The sequence below is a fragment of the Numenius arquata genome, chromosome 11 (assembly GCF_964106895.1).
Source record: "Numenius arquata chromosome 11, bNumArq3.hap1.1, whole genome shotgun sequence".
Lineage (NCBI taxonomy): Eukaryota > Metazoa > Chordata > Aves > Charadriiformes > Scolopacidae > Numenius > Numenius arquata.
Genome location: NC_133586.1, coordinates 25,263,963 through 25,283,053, shown reverse-complemented (window position 1 = coordinate 25,283,053; position 19,091 = coordinate 25,263,963). Strand labels below are relative to the sequence as shown.

General features: G+C 53.8%; 1 protein-coding gene and 1 pseudogene across 1 annotated transcript; both read right to left on the bottom strand.

Moving 5' to 3' along the window:
* Positions 1–265: 265 nt before the first annotated feature.
* On the bottom strand, positions 266–2,857 carry LOC141470126 (protocadherin alpha-2-like). The gene has a single exon (XM_074156049.1). It carries the CDS (start codon positions 2,855–2,857, stop codon positions 266–268), a length of 2,592 nt encoding a protein of 863 aa, XP_074012150.1.
* A 7,975-nt stretch (positions 2,858–10,832) lies between these two features.
* On the bottom strand, positions 10,833–13,421 carry LOC141470125 (protocadherin alpha-5 pseudogene; annotated as a pseudogene).
* Positions 13,422–19,091: the final 5,670 nt, after the last annotated feature.

The following is a 19,091-nucleotide window of genomic DNA, read 5'->3' as shown; positions in this document are numbered from 1 at the left end:
TGCCAAGGGAATTCTCACCGCAAAACCCCTCGCTCCATCACGAAGCTCGGCTGGAAATGCTGCACACCAGCAAGCCGACGGCGTGCCACCTCTTATCGCAATCAGCAGTGATTCTATTCTACGGGAGAACAACTCACACCCACAACAGCAAACCTCTGCTGAGGTGAGGCAACACCGTTAGTTTCTCCCCAAAGCAACAGCCCAAGGGCTGTGGCAAGGACGCGAAGGCAGATGGTCCCATTAACTCTCTCTCCCATTCACGTCCTTAAGCACCCGACAAGCACCCACCCACCGCCGGACCCGCCCACTCAGCCCGACTGCCCGGGGACACAAGGGACACAAGGGACACAAGGGACACATGGGCGAGGAGGGGGCGAGAGGCGATAAAGGGAGGGCCACTGACCGTGTCCAGCAGAGCGGGAGGCTCCGGCTGCGTCTCCTTGGCCGCGGGGCCGGGCGGCGGCGGGAAGTTGGGGCTGAAAACCATCAGGTCGCTCTTGCCCGCGCCCTCCGCCACGCACAGGCTCCGGCTCTGACGCTGCGAGTACGACCAGCTCCCCACTTCGCTGGCGCACACCAGCGTCGCCGGACCGGGGCCCGACAGCACGGCCGCCCGCGGCGCCCACCGCGACGCCCCGTACAGCACCAACGCCAGCAGGAACAGGCTCGACACCGCGCAGATCGCCACCACCAGCCACACGTTCGTCGCCGACGCTCCTGACGCCGACGCCGCGCCGACCTCCGCGCCCCACGACGGCCGCACACCCGACGACGACGACGACGACGAGCCCGACGACGACGACGACGACTCGCCGCCCTCCACCAGCGACACGCTCAGCGTGGCCGTGGCCGAGCGCGACGGCTCCCCGTGGTCCCGCACCACGATCACCAGCCTCTGACGCGGACCGTCCGCCTCCTCCAGCGCCCGCGCCGTCGTCACCTCGCCGCTGTACAGACCCACGCGGAACGGGCCCTTCCCCCGCGGCTCCCACACCTCGTAACGCAGCCACGCGTTGTAGCCCGAGTCCGCGTCCACCGCACGGATCTTCGCCACCACCTGACCCGCCGGCGCACCCCACGACGCCCACGCCCACAGCGACCCCGACGACGCCTCCACCGACGATCCGCCCCACCCACCGCCCACCGACGACGGCAGCAGCGCCGGCGCGTTGTCGTTCTCGTCCACCACGAACACCTGCACCGTGGCGTTGCCGCACAGCGGCGGATCCCCCGCGTCCACCGCACGCACCTCGAACTGCAGCACCTGCACCTCCTCGTAGTCCAGCGGCTGCACCGCCCACACCCGACCGCTCTCCGCGTCCACCGACACGTAGCTCGACGCCGCGCGCCGCCCCACCGACGGCGACGCGCCCCCGACACCGCCCTCCCACAACGAGTAGCTCACACGGCCGTTGCCCGCCTCGTCCGGGTCCCGCGCCCACACGCGCGCCAGCTCCGCGCCCGCCGCGTTGTTCTCCCGCGCCAGCACCGTGTACACGGCCTGCAGGAACGACGGCGCGTTGTCGTTCACGTCCGACACCGGCACGCGCACCCCGCGCGTGGCGCGCAGCGGCGGCGAACCGCCGTCCTCCGCACGCACCTCCACCTCGTACTCCCACACCCGCTCACGGTCCAGCGCCTCCCGCAGCACCAGCGAGTACGACCCCGCGAACCTCGACACCAGACCGAACGGCGACGACGGCCACACCGCGCACCGCACGCGACCGTTCGCCCCCGAGTCGCGGTCCGACACGCTCAGCAGCGCCACCACCGTCCCCGGCGGCGCGTCCTCCGACACCGGCACCGACAGCGACGTCACCCACACCTCCGGCGCGTTGTCGTTCACGTCCAGCACCTCCAACACCACCTTGCAGTGACCAGACAGCGGGGGCGTCCCCTTGTCTCTCGCTTCAATACGAAAATCAAATATACTGACTTCTTCAAAGTCCAGGGCCCCGGTGAGACGGATCTCGCCCGTCTTCGGATTGACGGTGATCACATCTTTTCCACTCTGCGGAAAAAAGTTAGTAGCCCTATAGGTCACCTCACTGTTAATTCCCTCGTCCGCATCCGTGGCGTTCACACGCACCACCAACATTCCCTCTGCAGCGTTCTCCGGCAGCTGCACTTTATACACCGACTGGTTGAACTGGGGCGCGTTGTCGTTGGCGTCCAGCACCGAGATCACCAGCTCCATTGTGCCCGTCAGCGACGGACGGCCACCGTCACTCGCCGTCAACACCAACCGGTGCACAGGCACCGTCTCGCGGTCCAGCGGATTAGTTAGAATAAGATCCGGTTCAATGTTTCGTTCATTCGATTTTTGTAAATCCAGACGGAAATGCTCGCTGGGGCTGAGCGCGTAGGAGAGCTGCGCGTTGGCTCCGACATCTGCATCCGACGCGCCCTCCAGCGGGAAACGAGAACCCGGCAGCGTGTTGAGTTCCGGGATGCTGAGGTTTTTTCGGGCGGCGGGGAAGATCGGGGCGTTGTCGTTGATGTCGGTCACCTCCAGCTCCACGTGGAAGACGCGCAGCGGCCGCTCCACCAGCACCTCCAGCCGCAGGGCGCACGGCGCGCTCTTCCCGCACAGCTCCTCCCGGTCCAGCCGCGAGCTCACCACCAGCGCCCCGCTCGCCCCGCTCACCTCCACGCTCGACCCACGGCCCTGCGACACCAGACGCAGCCGCCGCCACTCCGCATCGCCCGCCTCCAGGCCCAGGTCCTGCGCCAGACGGCCCACCACCGTCCCGGCCTTGGCTTCCTCCGGCACCGAGTACCGCACCTGACCAACGCCCGCCGACCACGCCGCCTGCACCAACGCCACCCGCAACACCAGACCCCAACTCACGACCATCCTCCCCGCCGCAGCTGCCGCCGCCGCTGGAACCCGCACGGGCCCCGCACGGCTCCCCGCCGCCGCACGGACGCACCGGCTCTCCTGCCCGCCCCGCGCCGCCCCCCCGCGCTCACAGCCGGGCTCTCCGCCGCACCGGGGCGGAGCCGCCTCGCCGCTCCGCCGCCGTTTCTGAGCCTGCAGCGACACCGTGTGCTCCTCCGACGCCTCACACGCTCCACCACACACCGCGCCTCCGACCAGGGCTCCTCACCTCCTCTCTCGCCTCTTCCTTCCATTCTCCTCTTTTTCTTCTTTTTCTCCTTCTTTTTTTTTTCTTTTTCCCTTGTTTGCTTGCTGTTTGCTTACATAGATACCTTTCTCTCCGTCTTCCTTTTTCGTCCTTTTTCTTTCTGAAAGGAGGAACGAATTTCTTCCTTCATTTATCTCTCATTCTTCGTTTCCCTCTTCCTTTGCAAGTCCGTCTTTTTCCCCCTCATTTGCTACTTTCTAATCTTTACTCTTATCATTCTTCTTTCTTCTCTTTCCCAATTTTTCCTTCTGTGTCTTCTCTTTCTTCTCTTGCATCTCCGTTTCGTTCTTCCTCTGCTGCACCCTATCCTTACCTCCCCTTTCTCTTCCGTTTCCATCATTCTCTCTTCTTTATCTCTGCTGGCAGTTCCCCAGTCGCCAACGGCGCCGCGGTGGACACCATCAAAGACGGAACCATCAGCGCTAATTACGGAACATCAGCGCCCGAGCGCGGTACTCTAATCAAGGCGGGGGCTGTTAGGGACCAACTCCTTCCAGGGTCCAGGGATATAGACGTCGTGCTGGTGATCTGCTCTATCGTCTCTTCTTTCATTCCTTTCTCTTTTTTTTTTTCTTGCTTTCTTTCTTTTTACTTCCCTACAGTTCTTCCTTTTCTTATTCCTCCCCTTCTGCCACTCTCTTCTTCTCTCTGTCTCTTTCTCCCTTTTTTTCCTACCCTTTCTTCTCCTGCTTCTTCTTTCTTCTGTCTTCTCTTTCCTTCACTCTTTTCCTTCTTTCCCTGCCCCGTCTCATCCTGCGTCCTTTTCTGTTTATACAAAAACCCTCGAGCCATTCTCTCTTCCTTTCTTCTTCGCTTTAATCAAAATGTTTAACAAAGGTCTGCACCACGCTCGCACTATACCATGGACATCTCTTCAGGCAAGAGTCCTCATTCCTTCTCCTCACCGCTTTTCACCAAGACTTACACGCCGTTCCCGAGTACTAAGGATGCTGAGGTGCTCCACTCCACTCGTCGTGTCAATGTAATGTCAATGCATCCTGGTGATCTGCTCTGTCATCTCTTCCTTCTTTCCTGTACCTTCCTTCTTTCTTCCTTTCTATTTCTTCTTTGCCTGTTTCTTACTTCCATAGATTCCTTCCTTCCCTTTGTCCTTTTGATCTTCCTTCCTCTCTCGTCTTCCGGTTGGTTTTGTTTTTTTTTTTTAATTTAGTTTTCTAACCTGCCTTATCCTTGCTTCCCTTACTCTTCTACTTCCATCCTTGTATCTTCTGTTCGTTTCTCCATTATCAAAAGTTTTTTAAATGTCTACACCAAGCTCGCCATTAACCACGGACATGCCTTTTGGCAAGAGCTCTCTGTTCCCTATCGCCTTCCATCCTTCGAATAGGGAACAACCTTCCCGCTTTTCCCCAGTTTATGAATCTGCACCTCCCCTTATCCTCTGGAAGAAGAACACCTCCTCGGCATACTAGCCATCTCAAGGACCCAGCAAATAACACAACGAGGCAATCATATGGCAAAGAACAGCTCTGCGACATCACAAAAGAATCCACCACTCTGAAACACAAGCCCAAGACCCAGGTACTTGGACATCTGGTAAAAAAGACAAGCAACACAGACGAGTCTCTCATTCAGAAACTTAAACCCATCACAACCCAACACAACAATCCTCCACAAAGGCTGAAAAAGCATAGGGCAACCACAGCTCCCGACCACTCTTTGTATACCTTGATTCTTCCAGCTTCAGTTTTCCACCTGCACGCTGGAAAAAAAGCTCTTCCTTTCCCTTTCAGGCAGGAATGCACTGTCAGAACAAGTGCAAACCAAGACCGTCGGTAAACAGGGGTATCAGTCGCCTCGGAATAGCATGCTCAACCCTAACAGCCGAACAAAGAACATGAGGATAACACATGGCATTTTTACTGAGTACATCCCCATTGACGCCTGACACATCCACCCAAAGAAATGCATTGTGGTCCCACGGAATACCTCTCCTTCATCAGCATGACCCACCTCCCACACAGCCAAACAAAAGGCACCAAGGTAACATCACAACATTTTCACTCACAATATCCCCTCAACACCCAACACATCCACTCCGTGCAACGCATTCGGGTCCCTCCTCCCTCTGCCCTTGCTGCCGTCTGCTCAAGCTGTGCCTGGAAGCAGAAGGAAAATGAAAGCAGGCAGTGGTGCTTTGCTGCTTCAGACCTACAGGCATTAATAACAATGCAGACAGCACTCGGTCAATCCAAAATGAAGACAGCATGACTAAACAGGAAAAAAAGTACTCATCCTGTTGAGCAACTTACCTGTACAATACAAATGATGAATGAACAAACCGCTTCGTTCATCAAAATCAAAAACATTTTCAGGAAAGGAGAATTGATTTTAAGGAACATTTTTCAATTAACATTATCAGAGATTCCTGGGGAAGTTGCACAGGAAAAAAAGGAAATTACTTATGCTCTGCAAAAGCCTTGAAAATGCTAGTGTCGTTTAGGCCAAATCATCTCATGACAGGCAACAGATGCTCTCCCCCCACCTCTCCCTCCAAGGAGAGGAGAAGGAAAAGATAAAGAGATTTAGGAGTTTAGAAGGAACAAAACTACTTTAATGAAATATTAATAATACAATGAAAAGGAAATCATGAAAATAAATAAAATATATACTAAACCGTATCAAGCTCCCAGGATGACATCACCAACAGGCACTGGGGAAGTCCCATATTGGATCCAGCGATGAACGGGAACTGCATTCAGGATCTGGAGTAAGGAACTCACAGATTGGGATCAAAGGCAGACAAACAGAAAGAGTCCTCCTCAGACGGCGGTCATTGAAGAAAGAGGGCTGAACCTTTGATTCCTCAGCTTTTAGACTGAGCGTGGCAGATGGGATGCAAAACCCCTCTTGATCAGTTTTGGGTCACCTCTCCTGTCCGCTCCTCCTTCCAGGTGGGACCCCTCTATGCTTTTCTGTTTATGACCCTCCAGCATGGCAAATAAAGAAATTAGATGACCTTGGCTCCTATAGCAATAAGTATAAGCAAGAGCCTCTCTGCACACCATTCCTTGGCATTGACTATAAACACAGGTCTGATCACTCTGAGAATGAACAGTTCTCTCCACAATACGCTGTTAATTTCAGAGAGTTAGAAGAGGCCTAGCTAAGAAGTAAAATGACTAAACTACCAAGTTGGTTCTGGTTTTCCTCAAACCAGGACAGCGCACAGTGCTCCCTTAGAGACCTCTGTCACAAGGAAAGTAGGAGGCAGACCGGAAAATTAAGGACATTCTCTAAACAATAACCTCTCCTCAAGGCAGTGGAAAAGCCATCCTCCACACGGATGACAAACAGCCCGAACACCTGCTACTTGACAGCTGCCACAATTCCAGAGTCTACATCTCATCCACACATTGCCAATGTGAGAGAAGAAAAAACAGAAAACCATGAGTTTTTGGTAAAAGGGAAGAAAAACCAAAGGAGCCATCCCACTGTATCAAAATGCAAGAAGAGAACAACAGAGAGGGAGGATATGCAGAAATTCTGCAGGACCTGAGAGTAACCCAGGCAAGCACCACTCTCTGCGGAGCCTCTTCTTGAGGTCTTCTCTGGCATCCTCCATCCCACACCTGGGGAAATGGTATCTCCAGCTAAGCGGACATTCTCCAGTTCTTCCCCAGTGACACAGAGCATGTTCTAACCAGCGTCTCCATTTCCCTCAGGCAAGACTTCCCCACTCAAGGTCACACTCCCCATGATACATGCCCAGCCCTGCTTCAGCCATTCACAGGATCACTGCCACAGTACCCAGGTACTGCTCCAGCCCAACAACACGCCCCAGCTCTAAACCCCACGCTCAACATGACCCAGGCCTTTGCACATCCTCACCTTCCTCACAAACAGCACACAACCACACGATGACTACAAAACCTCACAGTGTCTGGCAGACTCTTCCCAGATGCCTGAGACTCACACTGATTTTTTTCTGACTTTTCAGCAGTCTCCAGTGGCAACACCAGAGCTCTGCATTAGAACTTAAAGATTCTGTGACTACTGCTTGACAGCAATGACTACCGTCCACACAGATTTTATTCTTTGAGAAAACCACACCAAATGCTGAACGCACACATGGCGTCACCTGGGTGAGAGCTGGGCTGTTGTGCAAGGTTTGCTGTGTACATTCACGCACCTGAATGAGTTAAGCACATATCATCTCTACTGAGGCCAACTGTGGGTGCTATTGGAGAAAGCAGAGAAGAAAACCAAAGGATCCCATTCTGCAGTACTGAAATGAGTATCACCCACACATTTGTACATCATCACTTTACCTCACGACATGCCCAGCCCTGCTTCAGCCATTCACAGGATCACTGCCACAGTACCCAGGTACTGCTCCAGCCCAACAACACGCCCCCGCTCTAAACCCCAGGCTCAACATGACCCAGGCCTTTGCACATCCTCACCTTCCCTCACAAACAGCAAAAAACACACAATGGCTGCAAAGCCTGACACTGTCAGATGCCTCAGCTTCACACTGATTTTTTTCTGACTTTTCAGCAGTCTCCAGTGGCAACACCAGAGCTCTGCATTAGAACTTAAAGGTTCTGTGACTACAGCTTGACAGCTCTGACTCCTGTCCGCACAGGTTTTATTCTTTGAGAAAATCACACCAAATGCTGAACCCACACCACAGTGTCAACGGGGTGGGAACTGGACTGCTGTGTGGGGTTTCCCGTGTATGTGCACCCACCTGAATGAGTTAAGCATAACAACAGGACACATCATCTCTACAGAGGCAAACTCCAGCCGCTTTTGGTGAAAGCAGAGAAGAAAACCAAAGGATCCCATTCTACTGTGTTGAAATGCCAAGTTTACCAACATCCTGAATACGGAGAGCACTTCTTTCCCCCTCTCGAGAGAGTAAGAACAGAGAGATAACCAAGGAAGGTTGAGAGAAGAATGGTAGCATAATCCAAATATCAAAAAGCTTCTGTTTAACCACCAAAATCCCACATCGAAAACAAGTGATTAAAGGTGCATATGGCAGCTATCTGCACAAGCAGCAATACCACAGAGAACAACAGTGTGCAAGAATATGCAGAACTTGCCGAAATCCAGAGACAATCCCAGCAGACCAGCCCCGTGCACCAGGCCCCTTCTCAAGGTTTTCTACTGGCATCCTCTACCCCAAGCACTGGGAAATGGCATCTCCACACCTAAACATACATTCTCCAGGCCTTCTCCAATGACACACACGTTGTTATACTCAGCATCTCCATTTCCCTCAGGGAAGACTCTTCCTCGCTCAAAGTCCCCCAACCCATGACATGTGCCCAGGCGCTACTTAGTACCACTCACAGGTTCACCCTTCACATCTGACAATGACCAGGCGCTGTGCAGTGCCACTGCCACATTTACCTCCACGACATGAAGATGAGTGCACAAGAATTACATCCCACATCCTCACCTGTTGTTAAAAATACTGCCAGAGGGGAGCAAGGATCCATCAGGGCAGCATCAACAGCTGTGAAAGCTGATAAAGATGCTCACCACTATACAAGGACAGCAGATTGTAGTGCTTCCCTCCCACAACATCTTTCCTAAAAGAGGAGCGAAAACATTCGATGGATGGACCACTCTGTGGACAAGGAACTGGCTGGGTGGCCGCACTCAAAGGGTTGTGGTCAATGGCTCAATGTCCAATTGGTGGCCAGAGACAAGTGGTGTTCCTCAGGGGCCAGTACTGGGACCAGTGGTATTTAACACCTTTGTCAGAGACTTGGACAGTGGGATAGAGTGCACCCTCAGCAAGTTTGCTGACGACACCAAGCTCGGTGACGCGGTGAACACGGTGGAGGGAAGGGATGCCATCCAGAGGGACCTGGACAGGATTGAGAAGTGGGCTCGTGCAAATCACATGAAGTTCAACCAAGCCACATGCAGGGTCCTGCACCTGGGAGGTGGCAATCCCAGGCACAAATACAGGTTGGGCGGAGAATGGCTGGAGAGCAGCACTGAGGAGAAGGACTTGGGAGTGCTCGTGGATGAAAAGCTCAACATGAGCCGGCAGTGCACACTGGCAGCCCAGAAAGCCAACTGCATCCTGGGCTGCATCAAGAGAAGCGTGGCCAGCAGGTCGCGGGAGGTGATTCTACCCCTCTGTGCTCATGAGACCCTGCCTGGAGTACAGTGTCCAGCTTTGGAGTCCTTAACACAGGAAGGACATGGACCTGTTGGAACAGGTCCAGCGGAGGGCCACAAAGATGATCAGAGGGATGGAGCACCTCCCCTATGAAGACAGGCTGAGAGAGCTGGGGTTGTTCAGCCTGGAGAAGAGAAGGCTCTGGGGAGACCTCAAAGCAGCCTTCCAATATCTGAAGGGAGCCTACAGGGGAGCCAAAGAGGGACTCTTTGTCAGGAAGTGTAGTGACAGGACAAGGGGTAACGGTTTTAAATTGGAAGAGGGGAGATTTAGATTAGATACCAGAAAGAAATTCTTTACTGTGAGGGTGGTGAGGCACTGGAAGAGGTTGCCCAGGGAAGTTGTGGATGCCCCATCCCTGGAAGTGTTTAAGGCCAGGCTGGATGGGGCTTTGAGCAACCTGCTCTAGTGGGAGGTGTCCCTGCCTATGGCAGGGGGGTTGGAACTTGATCTTTAAGGTCCCTTCCAACACGAACCATTCTATTATTCTTTGATTATATGATTCATCAGACAGTATTCAGGAGTCAGCACCTCGGGGCGTCTTACGAATACATTTCCTACATCAGGCAGGCACTAGCACAAGCCACTGTCTCAAGTGGGAGTTACCCATAAAGACATTGTGATCATTTCAATATCACATTCTGTCTCAACATCGGGAAGGCCTCCAACTCCAGACACTTTGGGAGCCTGGATAGGATCCTGGGCAGGAACACTCTGTGCCTCTTCTGCCTCATGCTTTCCTCTAGGCATCCACCATTCCCTACTCTGGGACATGTGTTCTCAACACAAGCACATCACCTCTCATTACTGCCATCTAATGACTACTAATGCAACAATAAAAGAACACGAAAACAAGTCAGTTTACATCAAGGCACCAATTAAGCCAGGAACAGAGGTTCACAACCCCGGTAGAAGAGTGGGAGAAAAGAAAAAGAAAGTTCCCGTTTCTAACACCTTGGTTCATACTTCTTTGCCTAACTTTGGTTACAAAATACTTGGAAAAAGAACACAGGAAAAGACAACAGCGCCTTCCCAATGTTCATAATGACACTAGTGGGCAAAATAAAATGGAGAAATTACACCATAGGAAGAGAAAATCCGTGAGAAGTCCCATCTGTCAAAACTCTATTACAGAAGAGAACGAAAGAAGAGGACAGAGAATAAAGCCCGTCTAATATCAGCATGGTCAGCACTCAGCAAAGGAAATACGGCGCAAAATAGTGCCTGGGGAACTGTCACCACCACACAATGCGTGTGTTGCGCTACTACAGCGAGCTCGGGTGGAAACACTACACACCAGCAAAGCCAAAGCGTCTGCAAAGCTGACGTCATGTCATCTCTTATCGCAATGAGCAGTGATTTTTCTCTACAGAAACACAATTAACAACCACAATATCAGCTCTCAGCAGCGGACCTTAACTGCTCCTGGGTGGGTCAAACCTTTATTTATCTTTCCCCCAAAGCAAGATAGACAGGGGGCTCCGATAACAATGCAAAGGCAGATGCAAAGGTCCCATTCACATCCTTAAGCACCCGACAAGCACCCACCCACCGCCGGACCCGCAGACAACCAACAGCGACTGCCCGGGGGAGGGGGACACAAGGGACACATGGGCGAGGAGGGGGCGAGAGGCGATAAAGGGAGGGCCACTGACCGTGTCCAGCAGAGCGGGAGGCTCCGGCTGCGTCTCCTTGGCCGCGGGGCCGGGCGGCGGCGGGAAGTTGGGGCTGAAAACCATCAGGTCGCTCTTGCCCGCGCCCTCCGCCACGCACAGGCTCCGGCTCTGACGCTGCGAGTACGACCAGCTCCCCACTTCGCTGGCGCACACCAGCGTCGCCGGACCGGGGCCCGACAGCACGGCCGCCCGCGGCGCCCACCGCGACGCCCCGTACAGCACCAACGCCAGCAGGAACAGGCTCGACACCGCGCAGATCGCCACCACCAGCCACACGTTCGTCGCCGACGCTCCTGACGCCGACGCCGCGCCGACCTCCGCGCCCCACGACGGCCGCACACCCGACGACGACGACGACGACGAGCCCGACGACGACGACGACGACTCGCCGCCCTCCACCAGCGACACGCTCAGCGTGGCCGTGGCCGAGCGCGACGGCTCCCCGTGGTCCCGCACCACGATCACCAGCCTCTGACGCGGACCGTCCGCCTCCTCCAGCGCCCGCGCCGTCGTCACCTCGCCGCTGTACAGACCCACGCGGAACGGGCCCTTCCCCCGCGGCTCCCACACCTCGTAACGCAGCCACGCGTTGTAGCCCGAGTCCGCGTCCACCGCACGGATCTTCGCCACCACCTGACCCGCCGGCGCACCCCACGACGCCCACGCCCACAGCGACCCCGACGACGCCTCCACCGACGATCCGCCCCACCCACCGCCCACCGACGACGGCAGCAGCGCCGGCGCGTTGTCGTTCTCGTCCACCACGAACACCTGCACCGTGGCGTTGCCGCACAGCGGCGGATCCCCCGCGTCCACCGCACGCACCTCGAACTGCAGCACCTGCACCTCCTCGTAGTCCAGCGGCTGCACCGCCCACACCCGACCGCTCTCCGCGTCCACCGACACGTAGCTCGACGCCGCGCGCCGCCCCACCGACGGCGACGCGCCCCCGACACCGCCCTCCCACAACGAGTAGCTCACACGGCCGTTGCCCGCCTCGTCCGGGTCCCGCGCCCACACGCGCGCCAGCTCCGCGCCCGCCGCGTTGTTCTCCCGCGCCAGCACCGTGTACACGGCCTGCAGGAACGACGGCGCGTTGTCGTTCACGTCCGACACCGGCACGCGCACCCCGCGCGTGGCGCGCAGCGGCGGCGAACCGCCGTCCTCCGCACGCACCTCCACCTCGTACTCCCACACCCGCTCACGGTCCAGCGCCTCCCGCAGCACCAGCGAGTACGACCCCGCGAACCTCGACACCAGACCGAACGGCGACGACGGCCACACCGCGCACCGCACGCGACCGTTCGCCCCCGAGTCGCGGTCCGACACGCTCAGCAGCGCCACCACCGTCCCCGGCGGCGCGTCCTCCGACACCGGCACCGACAGCGACGTCACCCACACCTCCGGCGCGTTGTCGTTCACGTCCAGCACCTCCAACACCACCTTGCAGTGACCAGACAGCGGGGGCGTCCCCTTGTCTCTCGCTTCAATACGAAAATCAAATATACTGACTTCTTCAAAGTCCAGGGCCCCGGTGAGACGGATCTCGCCCGTCTTCGGATTGACGGTGATCACATCTTTTCCACTCTGCGGAAAAAAGTTAGTAGTCCTATAGGTCACCTCACTGTTAATTCCCTCGTCCGCATCCGTGGCGTTCACACGCACCACCAAAGTCCCCTCCGCAGCGCTTTCCAGCAGCTGCACTTTATACACTGACTGGTTGAACTGGGGCGCGTTGTCGTTGGCGTCCAGCACCGAGATCACCAGCTCCATCGTGCCCGTCAGCGACGGACGGCCACCGTCACTCGCCGTCAACACCAACCGGTGCACAGGCACCGTCTCGCGGTCCAGCGGATTAGTTAGAATAAGATCCGGTTCAATGTTTCGCTCATTCGATTTTTGTAAATCCAGACGGAAATGCTCGCTGGGGCTGAGCGCGTAGGAGAGCTGCGCGTTGGCTCCGACATCTGCATCCGACGCGCCCTCCAGCGGGAAACGAGAACCCGGCAGAGACAGTTCCGCGATGCTGAGGTTTTTTCGGGCGGCGGGGAAGATCGGGGCGTTGTCGTTGATGTCGGTCACCTCCAGCTCCACGTGGAAGACGCGCAGCGGCCGCTCCACCAGCACCTCCAGCCGCAGGGCGCACGGCGCGCTCTTCCCGCACAGCTCCTCCCGGTCCAGCCGCGAGCTCACCACCAGCGCCCCGCTCGCCCCGCTCACCTCCACGCTCGACCCACGGCCCTGCGACACCAGACGCAGCCGCCGCCACTCCGCATCGCCCGCCTCCAGGCCCAGGTCCTGCGCCAGACGGCCCACCACCGTCCCGGCCTTGGCTTCCTCCGGCACCGAGTACCGCACCTGACCAACGCCCGCCGACCACGCCGCCTGCACCAACGCCACCCGCAACACCAGACCCCAACTCACGACCATCCTCCCCGCCGCAGCTGCCGCCGCCGCTGGAACCCGCACGGGCCCCGCACGGCTCCCCGCCGCCGCACGGACGCACCGGCTCTCCTGCCCGCCCCGCGCCGCCCCCCCGCGCTCACAGCCGGGCTCTCCGCCGCACCGGGGCGGAGCCGCCTCGCCGCTCCGCCGCCGTTTCTGAGCCTGCAGCGACACCGTGTGCTCCTCCGACGCCTCACACGCTCCACCACACACCGCGCCTCCGACCAGGGCTCCTCACCTCCTCTCTCGCCTCTCCCTTCCATTCTCCTCTTTTTCTTCTTTTTCTCCTCCTTTTTTTTTTTCTTTTTCCCTTGTTTGCTTGCTGTTTGCTTACATAGATACCTTTCTCTCCGTCTTCCTTTTTCGTCCTTTTTCTTTCTGAAAGGAGGAACGAATTTCTTCCTTCATTTATCTCTCATTCTTCGTTTCCCTCTTCCTTTGCAAGTCCGTCTTTTTCCCCCTCATTTGCTACTTTCTAATCTTTACTCTTATCATTCTTCTTTCTTCTCTTTCCCAATTTTTCCTTCTGTGTCTTCTCTTTCTTCTCTTGCATCTCCGTTTCGTTCTTCCTCTGCTGCACCCTATCCTTACCTCCCCTTTCTCTTCCGTTTCCATCATTCTCTCTTCTTTATCTCTGCTGGCAGTTCCCCAGTCGCCAACGGCGCCGCGGTGGACACCATCAAAGACGGAACCATCAGCGCTAATTACGGAACATCAGCGCCCGAGCGCGGTACTCTAATCAAGGCGGGGGCTGTTAGGGACCAACTCCTTCCAGGGTCCAGGGATATAGACGTCGTGCTGGTGATCTGCTCTATCGTCTCTTCTTTCATTCCTTTCTCTTTTTTTTTTTTCTTGCTTTCTTTCTTTTTACTTCCCTACAGTTCTTCCTTTTCTTATTCCTCCCCTTCTGCCACTCTCTTCTTCTCTCTGTCTCTTTCTCCCTTTTTTTCCTACCCTTTCTTCTCCTGCTTCTTCTTTCTTCTGTCTTCTCTTTCCTTCACTCTTTTCCTTCTTTCCCTGCCCCGTCTCATCCTGCGTCCTTTTCTGTTTATACAAAAAAACTCGAGCCATTCTCTCTTCCTTTCTTCTTCGCTTTAATCAAAATGTTTAACAAAGGTCTGCACCACGCTCGCACTATACCATGGACATGTCTTCAGGCAAGAGTCCTCATTCCTTCTCCTCATCGCTTTTCACCAAGACTTACACGCCGTTCCCGAGTACTAAGGATGCTGAGGTGCTCCACTCCATTCGTCGTGTCAATGTAATGTCAATGCATCCTGGTGATCTGCTCTGTCATCTCTTCCTTCTTTCCTGTACCTTCCTTCTTTCTTCCTTTCTATTTCTTCTTTGCCTGTTTCTTACTTCCATAGATTCCTTCCTTCCCTTTGTCCTTTTGATCTTCCTTCCTCTCTCGTCTTCCGGTTGGTTTTGGTTTTTTTTAATTTAGTTTTCTAACCTGCCTTATCCTTGCTTCCCTTACTCTTCTACTTCCATCCTTGTATCTTCTGTTCGTATCTCCATTATCAAAAGTTTTTTAAATGTCTACACCAAGCTCGCCATTAACCACGGACATGCCTTTTGGCAAGAGCTCTCATTCCTCTTCCCTATCGCCTTCCATCCTTCGAATAGGGAACAACCTTCCCGCTTTTCCCCAGTTTATGAATCTGCACCTCCCCTTATCCTCTGGAAGAAGAACACACTCCTCGGCATACTAGCCATCTCAAGGACCCAGCAAATAACACAACGAGGCAATCATACGGCAAAGAACAGCTCTGCGACATCACAAAAGAATCCACCACTCTGAAACACAAGCCCAAGACCCAGGTACTTGGACATCTGGTAAAAAAGACAAGCAACACAGACGAGTCTCTCATTCAGAAACTTAAACCCATCACAACCCAACACAACAATCCTCCACAAAGGCTGAAAAAGCATAGGGCAACCACAGCTCCCGACCACTCTTTGTATACCTTGATTCTTCCAGCTTCGGTTTTCCACCTGCACGCTGGAAAAAAAGCTCTTCCTTTCCCTTTCAGGAAACGGAATTCCTTTTCAGGAATGCACTGTCAGAACACACCCAGATCCTCGGTAAACAGGGGTATCAGTCGCCTCGGAATAGCATGCTCAACCCTAACAGCCGAACAAAGAACATGAGGATAACACATGGCATTTTTACTGAGTACATCCCCATTGACGCCTGACACATCCACCCAAAGAAATGCATTGTGGTCCCACGGAATACCTCTCCTTCATCAGCATGACCCACCTCCCACACAGCCAAACAAAAGGCACCAAGGTAACATCACAACATTTTCACTCACAATATCCCCTCAACACCCAACACATCCACTCCGTGCAACGCATTCGGGTCCCTCCTCCCTCTGCCCTTGCTGCCGTCTGCTCAAGCTGTGCCTGGAAGCAGAAGGAAAATGAAAGCAGGCAGTGGTGCTTTGCTGCTTCAGACCTACAGGCATTAATAACAATGCAGACAGCACTCGGTCAATCCAAAATGAAGACAGCATGACTAAACAGGAAAAAAAGTACTCATCCTGTTGAGCAACTTACCTGTACAATACAAATGATGAATGAACAAACCGCTTCGTTCATCAAAATCAAAAACATTTTCAGGAAAGGAGAATTGATTTTAAGGAACATTTTTCAATTAACATTATCAGAGATTCCTGGGGAAGTTGCACAGGAAAAAAAGGAAATTACTTATGCTCTGCAAAAGCCTTGAAAATGCTAGTGTCGTTTAGGCCAAATCATCTCATGACAGGCAACAGATGCTCTCCCCCCACCTCTCCCTCCAAGGAGAGGAGAAGGAAAAGATAAAGAGATTTAGGAGTTTAGAAGGAACAAAACTACTTTAATGAAATATTAATAATACAATGAAAAGGAAATCATGAAAATAAATAAAATATATACTAAACCGTATCAAGCTCCCAGGATGACATCACCAACAGGCACTGGGGAAGTCCCATATTGGATCCAGCGATGAACGGGAACTGCATTCAGGATCTGGAGTAAGGAACTCACAGATTGGGATCAAAGGCAGACAAACAGAAAGAGTCCTCCTCAGACGGCGGTCATTGAAGAAAGAGGGCTGAACCTTTGATTCCTCAGCTTTTAGACTGAGCGTGGCAGATGGGATGCAAAACCCCTCTTGATCAGTTTTGGGTCACCTCTCCTGTCCGCTCCTCCTTCCAGGTGGGACCCCTCTATGCTTTTCTGTTTATGACCCTCCAGCATGGCAAATAAAGAAATTAGATGACCTTGGCTCCTATAGCAATAAGTATAAGCAAGAGCCTCTCTGCACACCATTCCTTGGCATTGACTATAAACACAGGTCTGATCACTCTGAGAATGAACAGTTCTCTCCACAATACGCTGTTAATTTCAGAGAGTTAGAAGAGGCCTAGCTAAGAAGTAAAATGACTAAACTACCAAGTTGGTTCTGGTTTTCCTCAAACCAGGACAGCGCACAGTGCTCCCTTAGAGACCTCTGTCACAAGGAAAGTAGGAGGCAGACCGGAAAATTAAGGACATTCTCTAAACAATAACCTCTCCTCAAGGCAGTGGAAAAGCCATCCTCCACACGGATGACAAACAGCCCGAACACCTGCTACTTGACAGCTGCCACAATTCCAGAGTCTACATCTCATCCACACATTGCCAATGTGAGAGAAGAAAAAACAGAAAACCATGAGTTTTTGGTAAAAGGGAAGAAAAACCAAAGGAGCCATCCCACTGTATCAAAATGCAAGAAGAGAACAACAGAGAGGGAGGATATGCAGAAATTCTGCAGGACCTGAGAGTAACCCAGGCAAGCACCACTCTCTGCGGAGCCTCTTCTTGAGGTCTTCTCTGGCATCCTCCATCCCACACCTGGGGAAATGGTATCTCCAGCTAAGCGGACATTCTCCAGTTCTTCCCCAGTGACACAGAGCATGTTCTAACCAGCGTCTCCATTTCCCTCAGGCAAGACTTCCCCACTCAAGGTCACACTCCCCATGATACATGCCCAGCCCTGCTTCAGCCATTCACAGGATCACTGCCACAGTACCCAGGTACTGCTCCAGCCCAACAACACGCCCCAGCTCTAAACCCCACGCTCAACATGACCCAGGCCTTTGCACATCCTCACCTTCCTCACAAACAGCACACAACCACACGATGACTACAAAACCTCACAGTGTCTGGCAGACTCTTCCCAGATGCCTGAGACTCACACTGATTTTTTTCTGACTTTTCAGCAGTCTCCAGTGGCAACACCAGAGCTCTGCATTAGAACTTAAAGATTCTGTGACTACTGCTTGACAGCAATGACTACCGTCCACACAGATTTTATTCTTTGAGAAAACCACACCAAATGCTGAACGCACACATGGCGTCACCTGGGTGAGAGCTGGGCTGTTGTGCAAGGTTTGCTGTGTACATTCACGCACCTGAATGAGTTAAGCACATATCATCTCTACTGAGGCCAACTGTGGGTGCTATTGGAGAAAGCAGAGAAGAAAACCAAAGGATCCCATTCTGCAGTACTGAAATGAGTATCACCCACACATTTGTACATCATCACTTTACCTCACGACTGGCATGAGAAGGGAAGCTGAAAAGCCACAGAGTGTCTGACAACTCCTTTTGACTTTAGAGCTGTGACAGCTCGGATCCTACCCTGCACAAAGTTCATTCTTCCAGGGAACCACACCAAAGGCCAAAGCGTAAGTGCATTTAAAATACCCACTACATAAGAGAATTCATACCGTAGAAAAAGAGAGTTGGGCTGCTCTGCAGGGTTTGGTGTGCAAGTGCATGCAACCAAATGAGTGAAGCATGACATGTGGTGTGCCTCAGGGCTCAGTGTTAAGACCATTTCTGTTTAACGTCTTTGTTGATGATCTCGACAAGGACATAGGGTGTATCATCAGCAAGTTCGCAGATGACACCAAGTTAAGCAGGAGTGCTGATTCCCAGGAGGATAGGGAAGTTCTACAGAGAGACCTAGATAGATTGGATCATTGGGCCAAAATCAATGGTATGAGTTTCAACAAGGGCAAGTGCCAGGTTCTGCACCTCGGCCACAATAACCCCAAGCAGCGCTACAGCCTTGGGGAAGTGTCGCTGGAAAACTGCCTGGAAGAAAGAGACCTGGGGGTTCTAATTGACAAGCAGCTGAATATGAGTCAGCAGTGTGCCCAGGTGGCCAAGAAAGCCAACGGCATCCTGGCTTGTATTAGAAATAGCGTGACCAGCAGAAGTAGGGAGGTGATTGTCCCCCTGTACTCAGCACTGGTGAGGCCACACCTCGAGTATTGTGTCCAGTTTTGGGCACCTCAATCCAAGAGAGATATTGAGGTGCTGGAGCGAGTGCAGAGGAGGGCAACGAAGCTGGTGGAGAGCCTGGAGAATAAATCTTATGAAGAGCGATTGAGGGAGCTGGGACTGTTTAGTATGAGGAAGAGGAGGCTGAGGGGAGACCTCATCACTCTCTTCAACTACTTGAAAGGACACTGTAGAGAGTTTGGTGCTGGTCTCTTCGCACAGGTAACTAATGACAGAATGAGAGGGAATGGCTTCAAGCTCCAACAGGGTAGGTTTAGACTGAACATTAGGAAAGAATTTTTCACAGAAAGAGTGGTCGGGCATTGGAATAGG

What these genes read in the sequence shown, in the direction of transcription:
- LOC141470126 (XM_074156049.1), bottom strand. Translation starts at nt 2,857, where the DNA reads ATGGTCGTGAGTTGGGGTCTGGTGTTGCGGGTGGCGTTGGTGCAGGCG.